We start from the raw sequence: 15802 nt of genomic DNA, 5'->3' as shown, positions 1-15802 counted from the left end.
GGAACAGCGAAATTTGCAAAATTGGTCAAAATATTGAGCTACTATACTATCATTTTGTCACGAGTCGTATTGGCAAAATGTATCACAAATATAATATTTTCAACTACATATATTGCAAGCCATTATATACATGTCGTATGTGCTTGATTTCTTATATTTTCCTTAAAAAGGCAAACCAACCCATATATAGACGAGGTAGATGGTTAACATGTTCCAAAAATAAAAATATTTCGGTATTTGTTGAATATTTTGAATATTTTGTTGAATTTTTGTTTGTATCTTAGATGCTAAATTCTTGTGATTTCGTTGACTTTGACCCCAAAAAAAAGTAATTAATAAGTAAACATTAAAAACCGCAGTTTTTGTTACACAGTGTAATCAAAGTGTGCTCACATCACACCAGTTACACATATCTACTCATACATGCAAACGCACGGAAACTTCTATATCGCTGTTGAGCATCTCTTGATTGACCATCAACAGCTGCTTTTGAGTTCTACAAAAAACAAAAGGAGGCGTTGCTCTGTGCAGTAGCGACCGTTTCTCAGAAACAATTTTCAATTTACACACGTACAGGCAAAGAATTTTAAATTTTCAAATAAATACTTGACTACCGACCACAAATTATTTAAGTCGCCACTTACCTAATCGTATATACACACATGTGGATGTGTTACATGCATATATATATACATATAATAAATATATACATACATACATTACTCTCCATCACCACAATATCATTGATTTTTGTTTTTTTCTTCTTATTTTTCTTATTCACAGGTTCGTTACTGTCACTCATTGACGGATGAGGAACGCAAGGAACTTCGCCTATTCTCCACACAACGCAAACGTGACGCGCTCGGACGTGGCAATGTCAGACAGTTGATGAGTGCGCGTCCGTGTGACGGTGTAAGTATTACTTTTCATCAAATTCACTTAAAAATATTTTACATACAAGCGTACTCTGCTTAAGTTTAGTTAAGTTACCACGCAGTATGGCCTCTCAACATACGGCTGAAGTGTTTTTAGTGGCTATTTGCTTTTGCTTATGTCAAGTTGAGTTCGGAGTAGAAATTGCTTTGAAAACGACTATAAGAACTGGAACAAAGTTAATTGAATTCGTTGGATATATGTAAAATTTGGTTTGGATGTATGTGGAAGAGAGGCATATTCTTCACTTCATTTATTACACATTAAGTATTTCTTAAGTGTTTCTTAAGAGAGAAGTTAGAGTAGATTTGAAATGTTTTTCTTTGTCATTCACCAAAGAATGAGCAAAAAGTTCTAGGCCTTAAACCGTAAATGGCGTCTATTGATAACACAGATTTACCATCCAATTCCTAGGAGCTCAAAAAAGAAATGTTTTTAAATGTTAATAGTGTGGAACTGTGTAATTAAAATGTTATATATATATATCTACATATATATATAATTTGCGCCTACTCCTTTTTGGGTGTTTGGGTGAGCTCCTCCTCCTATTTGTGGTGAGGGTCTTTATGTTTTTTCACAAATGGACCCACAGACAGAGGGACCTGCGAATGGCAGATGGTTTTCTATGAGGGGCATTTTCACGGCAGAAATGCACTCGAATATTTGCCATTGGTTGCCGTGGGGCGACCGCTTTAGAAAACACCGTTTGTATCATTTGGTGTTTCATCTGCGGACTTCGAACCCAAACACTAACGAGTGGCAGTCACGCAATAGATTGCATTCCGCTACGGTGGCCGAATGTAAAATGTATTACCCTATATATTTTCAGTAGAAAATTGTATGTGTTACCCTGAATGAGCAAAAATGACTACTTCTATTCTAATACGAATAATGTTTTTAATTTATTTGAACTTTTTTTATTAATATCTCAATTTTTTCTCCAGATATGTTGGTTGTAGAATGAGTAAACAAAAATGAGAAATTGATTTTCGTATATACCTATTTCCTACAATATAAATCGAAAATTTATCGTATCTTGGAAATGTTTAATTTTATTGTCAAATTAGGTGCGGACGAAAGATAGAAAATTGAATTACCTTTAATTTGATATGTAATCTGTTTCTATCAGTTAACGGAACCCCTTTTTTTTAATCCAATATCGTTATTTGCCGATGTCTCGAAAGCTAAATGGCAGAAAAAATAAATAAAATTTTCGGACTCAGTGGCCGATTTTATATAGGAATTGGATCATCTTTGGGTTCTTTTGTTTTGCTGTAAACTAGTGTAATCGAATTAGTTGTGCATTGAGCACGAAGATTATTGTACTACACCGTCAATACTACACTGTACTACACAATCACAGTACCCGATGATAAAACCAATTTTCGATGATAGCCACGGTTACTCAGCACTACTTCGAAAAATGCACCATTTCGTGCAACTTGCAGTAAAGTCGTACTTCTTCAAAAACTGAGGATATACAAGCACAACTATTTTTTTTTTTTTTTTGCCAAAAGTGTGTGTACAATCTAAACGGAATTTCAAATTCCAAATTATTTCAATTATGTTAACATTTTACAGCTTATAACTCTGCAGTAGCCTAGCTCTTAGTAGCTTGCCTGCCAAGTATCAGTCACCATGAATTCGTATCGTTCACTGGAGTTTGATTCCATTTAAGAAACTGTAGAGCTTATCAGACTATATACATTATTGAATTCTGTGGAGGCTGACTGAAGATGAGCTCGCAAGCGCTGAAATAAAAATTTAGAAACATTTACTAATGGAGCGATAAGGTAGCATTATTCAGATATTGTAGAAGACCTCTTATGAACTTCAATAGTTTTGAAGTGCGTATGCAAATGAAAACTTAGGTATTCACATATGTGCATTCATATGTAGGTATTGCATTTGCCATTAACATCTTCGTCTCAAACTCAATTAGCCAAATTCAATTAGGCAACGCACGCGATGTTTGCGTGCATACATATTTACGTATTAGCGCAAATGTTTGTGCATCAGTGCACGTAACAAATAGTAAATGTATGTATGCAGTATCTCCAACAACTGTCAATTTGGCTGTCACTGTCACTGACATTGGCATTGACACAGGACAACGATGCAATGCCTTGTCACTGTCACTTAGCAGGCGACAAAATGTGCTAAAGCCACACTAAGTAAACAAGAAACTTAACTCAATGGCACTTACAAGTATGGTAAATAAATACCGATGTGCATACGAAGTTTCGTAGTTATTGTAAAGTAAAAATTCTTTGGTGTTGTATAAACACAATTACATAAGTATGGCTTAAAGTGATTTGTATTGCCTTTGCTGTTCTAAAAGTGCAAGTTAAGGTTTTGTCAAATAAGTGTTGTGTAACTTAAAGCCTAATTACGAGTAAGCAATTCTGCAGACATATTTAATGAAGAAAGTGAAATATATCGTTAAGAAAAATATTCTAAGATATTTTGTTGATGGCATTTGCGGAAATACATGCGGAGGCTTGCATTGCCCTTCGAGAGGCGACCACTGCTTGAAAACTCTTTTGTTTATTTAATGCTTTATGTCCACAGTGAGTGTCGAACAAGAGGCTAAGGAAATTGTGGTTTTTTTTTTATATATATTTATTGTTTCATTTTGTTGAAAAGCTCAAAGGTTCTTACTGACTATTGATTTAGTGCTAATATAAACAATACAGTAATAAAATAACTAATAAAACAAGCTAAAACTAAAATGCAACTTGATTAAAAAGAATACGACTATACTAGTGAATTAAATGGAGCAACAAAGAAAATAACTGATTTATATCTTTTGTGTAATCTAACGATGTGGTATTCGGGATCTCATTGAATTCCCGCGGAGTCCGAGCATAGGTGCGTTTTGTATATCTTGAGATAAAAAGGGTAAGATCTTCGTAAAGTTCTCACCGGAATAAGAAAGTTAATGCGTTGCAAAAGAAACGCACAATCAACCTCAGCTTGAATAAAATTAAACACAAAAGAAAGCAATAGATACGGCCTTCTGCACTCAAGTGACTAATCCAATTAATAACATGCGGGAGCTATAAGAGTGATATGGAACCGAACATTTTAGAGATCTTAGTGCATTTTTTGCACTTCTTCCATACTTTTGATAGCAAATTGGTGATAAGGTCACAAATAAAGGAAGCATATTCCAGTCTAGATAGAACAAACGCGGTAAATAGTAGTTTCATCGTATACGGATCCGAGAAGTTTGAACAATTACATCCAACAAAGCCCAAGATCGATATGATTTTGAGATAATATAATTGATATGACTCCTCTTTTTGTTGCTTCCAAAAAATATTACACCTGTCAATATGAACAATAAGTAATTTGTTTTATAGATATTGGATAGTTAAGTGAAACTGCAAGGCCTTTGCTCAGCAGGATCATTTAGGAATATGTAATTCATTTGTAAAATATTTACTATGTTAATTTAGATAACTATAGTACATAAGTATATTTCTTAGTATTACATTACAGGAGGTCTGCTGGTGTTTTTCCTCCAAATTGATGCAGTTGTCGTATTGTAGATTAAAGTTTTGTTTTGCAGCGAGAACCTTGACTGAGGTTCTATCAGCCAGTACAGTTGCTGAAGACGATTTTTATTTCATTTTTTTTTATTATATGGTCCCTGCAGTTTTGTTTAGAGTCAGTTGTAATGCCTAAGTATTTAGCTTTCGTATCAGTATTCGCGTTGGAGTTTCGAATCTTTAATGAGTCTATGGTTATCTTTCTGTTCGTGCAATTGACTTGAATTGTTTTGTCGCCATTAATTTCTATATTCCATTTTCTGAACCAATACAGTGTTTTGTTTAGGTCGTTTTATAAATTTGTGCTATATTCGGGTCTCTTTGTGATGCCATTAGTACAGTGTCATCTGCAAACGTCGCAATCGTACTGTTTTCTGAAGACGGTTCCGGTAAATCAGCGGTGTAGATGAGATACAGAGTGGGTCCTGCCTTGGGGGAATTCCTGCGTTCATAGGTTCAATTTATGAACATGCGTCGTTATATTTAGCATAAAATCTCTATCTTGGCAACCAAGATTGGAGTTTATACAGTAATCCAGCTTGCCATACTTTGTGAAAGGCTGTAGCTACGTTGAGATATACAGCCACGAATGCTTGTTTATTGTTCAAGTCTTTATTAATTTTGTGAATGATTCTTTGCATCTGTTGGATTGTTGAATGTTTTCGTCTAAATCCGAACTGATGTTGAGGAATTACATTTTTTTTGTTGCGATAGACTCTATGCGAACAAAGAGTAGCTTTTCAAATATTTTTGATATTGGCGGCAGCAGACTTTCTTTGTTTTTGGGATCACAATGATTTCTGCAATTTTCGATGTCTTTGGGAAGTTAAGTTGAGCTTTATAGCAGCGCTGAGAATGCTCCTAAGATAAAATATTTGCTCTGTAGGGCATATGCTTTACAATTTTCCCCGATATGACTTGAGAATGGAAAATTAGAGTCAAAAATTACTCCAAGATCTCCACAGTTTGGAGGATATTATTAGTGATACAATACGACGTTTGTAGAATGTCCAGAGATTGAGACTAAGCAACTTGAGCCTGGAGCTTAAGCATATCCCCTGAATTTCGTTTTGAGGCAAACATTTTTAAATAATCTGCATGTAATAAGTACCTGGCAAATAAAAAACACCTGCTAATATCATTTATAAATAAGACGAATAATAGTGGCAATAAAAAAGGTATAAGATTTATGCTCAATTGCAACAAGACAACTCCTTTCACTTAGATAAGATTTTAAATATAAATGGAAAATCGAGTGAACGCCAAATCAGTGTAGATGCAATCAACTTGAAGTGCATACGAAAATGATTCAATACAATATTCACTGGAAACAGCCCGGTCGAAAACAGTGGACCTACCTGTTACAAAACCATGCTGGTTGGAAGAAATTAAATATTTTGTTACTATGTATAATTTTTCTTTAATAATAGTTTCGAATACTGTGAAAGTAATGGACAGCTTTTGAAATTGATTACGTTCCTACATCCATAGGCATATTTTCTACATCCATTTGATTGCATTCTACATCGCATTAAATAACTGAAACATATGGATTTATTGACAAGTTTTCAAAATTTATTTGTTTTTCAATTACTTAATTTGATTTGTATTACAATAATTTTAGTATTTTTTATGAAAGGATAGTTAATTTTCTTCCAAAACCAAGTTTCAAGCTTTCAACTAATTTTCAACAAAATTTAACATATTGTTATTAGAATTTTTAAAAATTGTTTGGGTATGCAGTTTTATATCCCGCTGAATTTTACCTCAGTAATCGGGTTGATGTTGGATTTATATTTTTTTACGGCGGTCTGTGCATTGAATGAGTGCTCCAAACTTTTTTTATACAGGGTTTGATTGAAAAGTAATCAGCCTTATTTTTTTTAAGCAGTTTTATTAAACCTTTTGGCTTATAAAACTAATATTCTTCAAAATGGGACCCTTGAGCGTCAATACACCGCTTGAAGCGGGATTCCACTGCAGGAAACATTTTTTAAACTCATCCGCCGGAATCGCGTTCAATTCGGCTGTCACAGTTTTTTGGATCGCCTCGATGGAGTCGAAACGGCTCCCCTTCAGCTTTCTTTTCAGGCGCGGGAACAAGAAGAAGTCCAGAGGGGACAGGTCTGGACTGTATGGAGGGTGGGGAAGCACCGGAACCCCCATCTTGGCCAGTGCAGAGGTGCAGAGGAAAGCGGTATGCGCCGGCGCATAGTCGTGATGAAGGGTCCAATTGTTGACGAGGTCGGGCCGAACCCGGGCGACGCGGTTTTTCAGCCGAAGGACCACTTCTTTGTAAAATGCCGCGTTTACAGTGCTTCCTGGAGGTACAAACTGTTTAGCTTTACGCAAAATTTGATCGAGTAACGTTGCTCGAACGATCGCTGCATTTTCGCCGCTGCAAAATCCTAATACACTTTTAAAACAGCTTTCACGCGCGGAGCGATATTCACTGCACCACTATTGCCAGCGAATTGGGACCGGTTTCTAGTGGAAGGGGAAGGTCCAACGATCATTTTCCCCCACCAGCCGATCCGCGCGGCAAGGCTCATTACTTTTCAATCAAACCCTGTATGTACGAAAACACCTCAAAGCGTCAGCAAAAAAAAAAAACATTGTCAAAAAGCAGCGCGATTTTTAAGCCACTTCATACCTACTTTTTGTTACACCAAATTTCAAGGGGCTATAAAACTGCATACTAGAAATTTTTCTAAAAATTCTGGATATAAAACTGAACTGAAATATTTGTGAAATTTATTGCTTTTGCTTTTAATTTACACTTTAATGAAATTCAAACTTAAATTTATATGGTTTTTGTGAGAGAATGAATTACTAAAATGATTTCAATTAAATAGAAAATAAATAAATTGTCACAACTTGTCAAATGTTGCTATAGATTTTAAAGCATTGTATTTACGATTTAATTCAATATTTTTTATTTAATTTTCTTTCTCCCACCAATTCAATTTCAGTGTGACGAATTGATTTCCACCGGGGATATAGCTGTGTTTGCTACACGTCTGGGTCCAAACGCTTCGTGGCATCCGGGTTGCTTCATTTGCTGCATCTGCCATGAGCTGCTAGTCGATCTCATTTACTTTCATCGCGATGGCCGACTGTACTGCGGACGTCACCATGCAGAGACACTGAAGCCACGTTGTTCCGCCTGTGATGAGGTGAGTTGATGATACGAGTATATTTCAATGCTCACTATGACTAAACTGCAACTACGAAAGATAGGGCATGGAGAAAGTGTTAATCATGATTTTTAACTCAAAAAAATTTAATATAAAAACCGTTATTTTATATAAATGAATGGACGCTATTAGTAACGAAAATTGAATTAAATATGAGACTTTTAAACGTTTGGTGGCAAAAGACATTGTGTATGTCTGTATGTGACAAAGACAAGGTAACCCAAAACAATGTCATACGAGGTGCGACTATGAACAAATAGGGCTGACGTTTTAACAAAGCATCCAGACCAATATTGTACAAAATTGAAGCAATATTCTCGGTTCAATGATAATTGCTAACTTTTTTTGAGTTTCAAAATTAATAGAAAGATATGTAGGGTAATTTCTTCTACTCTCCGGCTAAATTCTAAGGCTGATCGCTTATATTCTAACACCGTATGCCAACCTGGGTCTGAAGGATTCAACCAAATTTTCCCATTATATCATATAAAGTTGCAGTTTAATTCCTATTCATTTAGTGCTAGATACTCGTATGCAGCAAAACAATTTTTTGTATAAAAAAATTTACCTGAATATCCTCTTGCGCATACCTGCAGCTCGTAAGCTTGCAAGCAAAATTTGTTATAAATGTACTGGGTATGAGAATTAGTTTCCGTCCTTTCTTTGCCAATGTTACGAATTATATAAATAATACATCATATTATGGGAAGTATGTCCCATTGGAAGCTACAACATTACTTCATCTTTCAGGCAGCATACGGATTCCTCTGACGAATAATTCAAGTTCTTTTGACTTAATCCATTCATTAAGTCACGTTTGCGATGCTGTCGTAAGAAGCGAATAGTTCCCCAATAAGGGCTGACTGCATTGATCGGAACAGATAGTAATCTGAAGGTGCAATGTCTGGGGAATACGGCGGGTGGTCCAAGATTTCCCAATTCAGTCCCTCTAAACATTTCTGGACCTATTTAGCAACGTGTGGCCATGCGTTGTCATGCAGCAAAATCAGTTTGTCATGTTTACCGTCCCATTTCGGCCACTTTTCTTTAAAAACTCGGTTCAAACGCATTAGGTGCAGTCGGTAACGATCGCCGGTGATGGTTTCACATGGGTTAAGGAGTTCATAATAGATGGCACTATTCTGATCCCACCAGATGCACAACATAACCTTTGAAGCATGAATTTTTTTTTCGCTGTCGATGAACCTCGCTCACCTGGCAGGCTCCAACTTTTTTGACGCTTAAGATTATCATAATAGATCCATTTTTCATCGCCAGTGACGATGCGATGCAGAAAATCATTCCTTTTCTGCCGTTCAAGAAACATCTCACACGTTACCAAACGTCTCTCGATATCTCTCTCCTTCAATTGTTGTGTGTTATCTGCTTTGTGGACCATTCCCATCGCGTGCAAATGTCTCTCGACGGTTGATCTGTCAACATCCAACTCTTTAGACATATCATCAATGGTTCGATATCGTCTTCATCCAATAATTATTGCTGTTGAGTATCTTCGAATTTTTCAGTGCCTCTTCGCAATCTTTATCACTCACGTCGAAATTGGCACTTCGGAAGCGTCGAAACCACTCTTTACAAGTTGTATTTGATGGAGCGTGACTACCGTAAATATTGATCAATATACGACACGTTTCAGCTGCACTTTTCTTTAAAAGGTAATAATGAAGTAGAACTTCCCGTAAATGCTGTTTTTTCGGGACGTATGTAGACTTGTTTGCGATCAGATAAAAAAAGATATTTACGCTTCAAACAAATGTCAACTACTGTGACACACACATACACCTTCGAATCACCAGTATATTACTAGAGCGAACACAAAAACAATATCAGTAGCGATACCCCCTAAGGGCGGAAACTTATTCCCATATCCAATACTACCCGATCGGAAGATTTATACGAACAGACCAGCAATGAGGCGGGTCAAAATAGATATGGAGAAAGTCAAAATAGAAATTTTTATCCCTCAAAATATTTTTTTTGTCTATTTAGTAAAAAAGTTATTCAAAATAGAAATTGGATGATTAATTTTGAACCGCCTTGTATAAGGTATTAAGAGTACCTAACACATTCGCAAAAATTGCATGTGCGAGTATTGACTTTAGTCATAGCTGCCCTAACTTATATGAACCCAATTCTTACTTGGTCTGTTCTGATCTATGCAAACCTACTTTCTTGCAAAACTCAAATGCAGTACCTCTGAGATTAAATTTCATATGCGTGTGAGTACAAAAGTGATCAGTACAATACCTACAAGTCAATTATATATATAATTGGCTCCTACTTCTTTTTGGGTTTTTAGCCGAGCTCCTCCTCCTATTTGTGGTGTGCGTCTTGATGTTGTTCCACAAATGGAATGTAATCAAGAAAATGTTTAGTACTTATAAATAAAACCATAATTTAGAATTGTCGCTCTTTGAATACACATTCGGCTGGCTCTTTGTGTGCCTCCCTATTTATTATGAGCAAATATTTATTCAGTACTCGATACTTTGTTCCGATAACAGAAACAAGTAAAATTATTTATACCAAGGTGGTATGAAATGATCACTAGTAGTGTAAATTAATCCAGAACGATGATATTTTTTGCAGCATTTACGGAGGAATATTTTTTGGATATTATTTTTTGCAGCATTACGGAGCGAGATTTCTTTGTTGCTTTGTTTTTAGTAATCTTTTGCCAAATGGGAGTACTTATAACTCACACTTTGGAAAAGAAATCGTATTAAATAAGTAAAATTTATTTTCACAATTTTCTACTATCTTTACATCCATCTTAAATCAAATTATTTTATCTTTTTAGTAATAAATATATTCGAAGTAAGTAAAAACGACTTTTCTTACTTTCCATCAATATTCCCATTTAAACTAATTTCATTTAGAGCTTCTTTTAAAATTCCATTTCCATTTCAAATGTAAAACCATGAGATGTAAAACTTTCAGAAACTTATCCAGAGCGTGTGAACCGAAAACATGACCAAGAACAATCAACAGCCAACACCTTCGCTAATTTTTAACTAACCACTCTGCTATACTCTAAATGCATACTTTCGAGCGCCTTTACAGAATTTCGCTTGCGGCTTCGCTACTACCGCGCGATGTAGCGAGCATTTCTAATAAAACTTGCAGCTAAAGTTTTCGAACCGCACACAACCTGCTTCCCTTCTATCGCTTTCACTTTTCCTTAGCGTCTGACTTAACGTCGTCTTTACGTCTACTTAGCGCTCACTTTTCAACTTTTAAACTTATTTACTACTTTTTTTTGCATTTTCCTTTCTTTGCAGATAATCCTTGCTGATGAATGCACCGAGGCGGAAGGACGTGCCTGGCATATGAACCACTTCGCCTGTCAGGAGTGTGAGAAGCAGCTCGGTGGCCAGCGGTATATAATGCGCGAAGGCAAGCCCTATTGCCTGCTTTGCTTCGATGCCATGTTCGCCGAGTACTGTGACTATTGCGGCGAATCTATCGGTGTGGATCAGGGTCAAATGAGTCATGATGGCCAGCACTGGCACGCGACGGACGAGTGTTTCTCCTGCAATACTTGTCGTTGTTCGCTTTTGGGACGCGCCTTCCTACCGCGGCGTGGTTCCATTTACTGTTCGATTGCATGCAGCAAAGGTGAACCGCCTACACCATCGGACAGTTCAGGCACTGGCATGTACACCACACCGACACCGCCAACGCAACGCGTGCGCCCGCAGACACGCATACCCAGCAGTCACGCATCGAGTTCGCCGCCAATGTCGCCAATACAGCAGCAACAGCACCAGCAAAGTTTTAATCAGGCAATGTATCAGTTGCAGAGTCAGCAGATAGCGGCAGGTATAGTTGGTGGTGGTGGTAGCGGTGGCGATGCCGGCATTGCCGGGGTGGATGGTGGTGATGGAAGTGGTGCTGGCAGGGGAATTGAGATGGGTGGTCTGGAGTGTATGCCAGCTGGCATGAGCGCAGCTACAATGATGAGTGGCACAGTCGATATGACGCTTATGGAGGCAACTAAACAGAGCTACCCAACCTCAGACTCGGATGGTGGTGTGGTCAAGGATATGGAGCGTGCAAGCGGTAGTCACGGTACTGGCGACTTTACAGACTTTTCGGGCGGCGCGCCATCTACGTCTTCACAAAATCTATCACCGCTGATCTCACCTTCTGAATACACGCATCTAATGCCCAAGCCAATGGAACTCAAATCTGAAGCGGCTTACAACTTCAATGAGATGTCGCTGAACTTGGATGCCGCTTGGCCTGCCAAACCGCCGCATACTGGTGCGCACACTTACAACCTGCCGCGCCATATCCAGCGTGTTTCTAAAATGGAGAGCTCCATGACCTCGAGCATGCCTGAACTCACAGGGCGACAACCCATGCAGGTACCACATGCGGGCGCGCATACCTCCTCGCAGCAATTTGCACACGATTACAGTGACGCGATCACTTCACCGCTGCCCTCTGACATCGGTGAGCTACCCACACCTAACTTGTCAGTGGCCTCTACTGCGCTGCCGCCCGAATTGATGGGTTCACCCACCGCTTCGGGTGGTGAACGTTCAATTACCTCACCGCAGTCCATGAACTCTGGACAAGCGCCCGCTCATCCTGTATCCATACTCAGCGGCGCATCTTCCTCATCACCAATGAGCGGTGCAACAGGCGGCGGTGAGGTGAAGAAAAAAGGTGTACGCTTCGAAGGCATACCAGCGGAAACGCTGCCGCGCTCGCGCAGCTACTCAGGAAATGGTGCGGGCACAGGTAGCGGCAGCAGCGGTGGCGGTGGCGGCGGAGATGGAAGTAGACATAAAGAGAGCGCCAGTGCCGAACGCTCTTCCGGAAGCAGCGGACACTCATCGCGACGGAGGCGTCGGCGCAAATCATCAGGACATCGCAACAGCGGCTATCGTACACATTCAACAACGCGTGCTGATACTTACGTGACCGCGCAACCGCTCTCTTCTTCTTATCAGGGACCACCCTCCGTGTTGCAAAGCGCTTCGGTCTCCCAAGTTGGTAGCAGCGCGTCCGCAACAGCGCATGCCACGCGTTGTGGCGATGATGAATCGGATGATGCTTCAAGCGTTTGCTCCACCTGTTCATCATCTTCATCCTCCTCTGAGGACTACATGATGATGTACCAATTGCCGCAGCGGCGTCACTATGGCGGTGTGCGTGTGAGTTATGTTCCCAACGATGCGCTCGCTTACGATCGCAAGCGTAAACCGACGGATATGAGTGATAAGGACAAGAACTGCATCATTTCGTGATGCGATAGTGCGTCATCGAATCAACTTGAGCGGTTTGAGAAGTCATTAAATGTCATCTGTCGAACGAAAAGTGAAAATGGGCGGTAAGAGCCGCTGGCAAAATGCGGCAGCTAAAGCTACAAGACGGCATTCAACAAAGAAGTACAACAAAATTCAAAAGTAAAATGAATTTGAAAAAAAGAGGCAACATACATTAAAATTTAATACTATAGCTGGCAGGCAAGCAGCAGCACGGCGATGGTGCGTAACAAAGCGTTTGTAAATCTAATATGAAATACAATTGAGTTATGGCTTATTTATAAAAAGCCTTTTGAACTTAAATTAGTTAAAAAATTTTAATTTTCAAATTAGAAATTTGTATGTGAATAATATAATTTTGGGGAAATTTTTGGGCAAATGGCCTAAAACTGTTTTATGGTCAATCTTTAGCTTCTTGGCTATGCTACGACTATTAACATGCAAGTCAACTTCGATTATTTCTGTGATTTTATTGACATTTTCTTTAACATCAAAAATGCCTGAACGGCACCATAATCACAATTCACAATTTCAGCGGCCTGACTTGCATTTTCGTTGTAAACGGAGAAGAAGGTGCTGAGATGATTCCATCACGTCCTCCGGACAGCTTCTGCAGAAAGGACTCTCAAAAGTTCTCTCAAGCGTCCTCGATCTACCCATGTCCAGAAGGATCTCGCGACTTTGCACGTTTGGTCGCCGTCGCTGAGTTGACGCGAAGCCCATCTTTCCCGTAGCAGACTACAGGTTCTCAAGGGAACTCAAATCCTCTCATGTTGCGATAAAGCCGTCTCCGGGGTCCTCTGTCTAGCCAGCTCATCAGCCCAGCATGGGCTATGTCCCTATGACCGGGAACCCAAATGAGCGCAATAAAGAAATCGAATCAAATGCTGATGGGCAATCACTATTTATTAAAAAACCGTTTCTATTATTTTGATCTTTCATGCCCACAGTTGACCTCAAACCAGGCCCCTACCGATTGTTAAATGCGCACAAATCCATTTAGCTACGGCGACTGTATATGCAGCCAAATAACGGTTATACCAATATAGAAAATTATAATATATGTTTATAAATTATAATATGTAACTTATTGCCCGCCCGCCTGCCTGCCTGTTCTTCTACATATATTAATATGAGTGTACATAAAAAACATTTTTATTAATGTCGGTAAAGAAAATTAACTTATAACATTCTATGATACAAACTCGTTAAAAAGTTCAAGTACAGCTTTGTATATATTTACGTGTATCTCTAAATCTTCCATACAAAATACAGATTATTGTAAGAAGTTTTCGAATTAGTCATATCCCATTGCAGCATAGAAAGAGTTACTTATAAAAAATGCAGGTAGTTAAAAAAATAAGTGCATAAGTAAAAAACAATAAAAAATACGATTTAAAGCAATACATTAAAGTTCAACTTGACGGTTCTGGCATTGTTTGGAAACCTCACCTATAGCAATTAAGTTTTAAAATACTGCACATTAAATTAAAATAGTAAGTACAACATAAAATTATAGTTATTTACGAACTTGTATAAGAATTTTTATTTATATACTTGAAAAATATTTGAAAAATGTATCGATAAATATTTTGCTATAAAAATGGAACATCGACGCAGCTGACATATTTTTGATAAACAAATATATTTGAACTACATACATGCATATATAAGTAATATTAAGTAACATTATACACTTAAATATGTACATACATACATACATACATATGTAAACAGAAAATTAAAAAAAAAGTGAATTACTATTTATTCATGTTCAAATGATATGACTAAATTTATACATTAAAACGTAGGCACACCAACTGAACTTGTATTTTGTAAATGATTTTATTCAAGGCTTAGTAATAAGTATACTAAATATGTAATGAAGAAGTATAAACTAAAATTAAATCCAAGTAAAACATCAATTAAATAGCGTCTTATTCACAAATGAAAAGAGGTAAGAGCTAAGTTATTGCCACCAAATAACGATTTTACTTATTCTCTGTTAACAACATTGCTCCCATTGTGCATTTCTCTGTTATGTTACAGTATTTGCTGCAGCACTGCATGTCGCTAACAGCAGAAAATATTAATGCTAATGCTAACATTGTCTCCTAACAGCTCACTCTCTCTGCACATTGCATTCAAAAACAACCAACTTCATAGTGAATTCCTTGCTGATATGAATCGACATGAAAAGTGTGTGTACGACGAAAAATGGCTATAACTTCGTGCAATGTAAATCGATTGTAGGGAAAATGGTATTCTAGGAAAGTGCGGCACTTGAAGTTGCCTACTGAAATATAGGGTTTTTCAGTAAGAGCGCTTCAACTTTTGAACTTTTTTGAATAAAACACAAACGGTTTGACTTTTTTAACTATTTTTTTTTTTTTGTTATCGAGTTTGAACATATACATTCAAGTATGAAATTCGATTTCTTTTGCATGACCACCGCGTGCACGTTTTACGAAGTCCAATCGTTGAACCCAATTTTCGACCACTCTTTTGCATAAATCGGCCGAAATTCCAGCAATTTCGCGTTCAATATTGGCTCTGAGCTCACAAATCGTCGCCGGCTTGTTACTGTAGACCAATGACTTCACATAACCCCAAAACGGGACGGCTTGTTAAATGGACCGTAAAATGACCGTAATGCTCTTAAAGTAGCAGCAACAGAACGATTATTTTCATAAAAAAATTGCACGATTTGCAATCGTTGCTCAAGTGTGTAGCGTTCCATGATGAAATGTATACTAATGAAGTTTACAAATGACAAGCGAAAAATAAAAAATATTGCGTCGTTCGCCCTCCCTATCGGAAAAAA

At 37.9% G+C, this 15802-nt stretch overlaps 1 protein-coding gene across 1 annotated transcript in view; it reads left to right on the top strand.

The window, feature by feature from the left end:
• Positions 1-13799, top strand: part of LOC129245286 (protein prickle) — a 123462-nt gene extending 109663 nt beyond the window's left edge. The window contains exons 4-6 of the mRNA XM_054883368.1: positions 784-912; positions 7460-7663; positions 10984-13799. Coding sequence (XP_054739343.1) covers positions 784-912; positions 7460-7663; positions 10984-12960 — 2310 coding nt within the window. The 3' untranslated portion in view covers positions 12961-13799. The remainder of the gene's footprint in view (positions 1-783; positions 913-7459; positions 7664-10983) is intronic.
• The last annotated feature ends 2003 nt before the right edge of the window (positions 13800-15802 follow it).

This window comes from Anastrepha obliqua, chromosome 4, assembly GCF_027943255.1.
Source record: "Anastrepha obliqua isolate idAnaObli1 chromosome 4, idAnaObli1_1.0, whole genome shotgun sequence".
Lineage (NCBI taxonomy): Eukaryota > Metazoa > Arthropoda > Insecta > Diptera > Tephritidae > Anastrepha > Anastrepha obliqua.
This window is presented reverse-complemented; position numbering and strand designations above follow the sequence as displayed.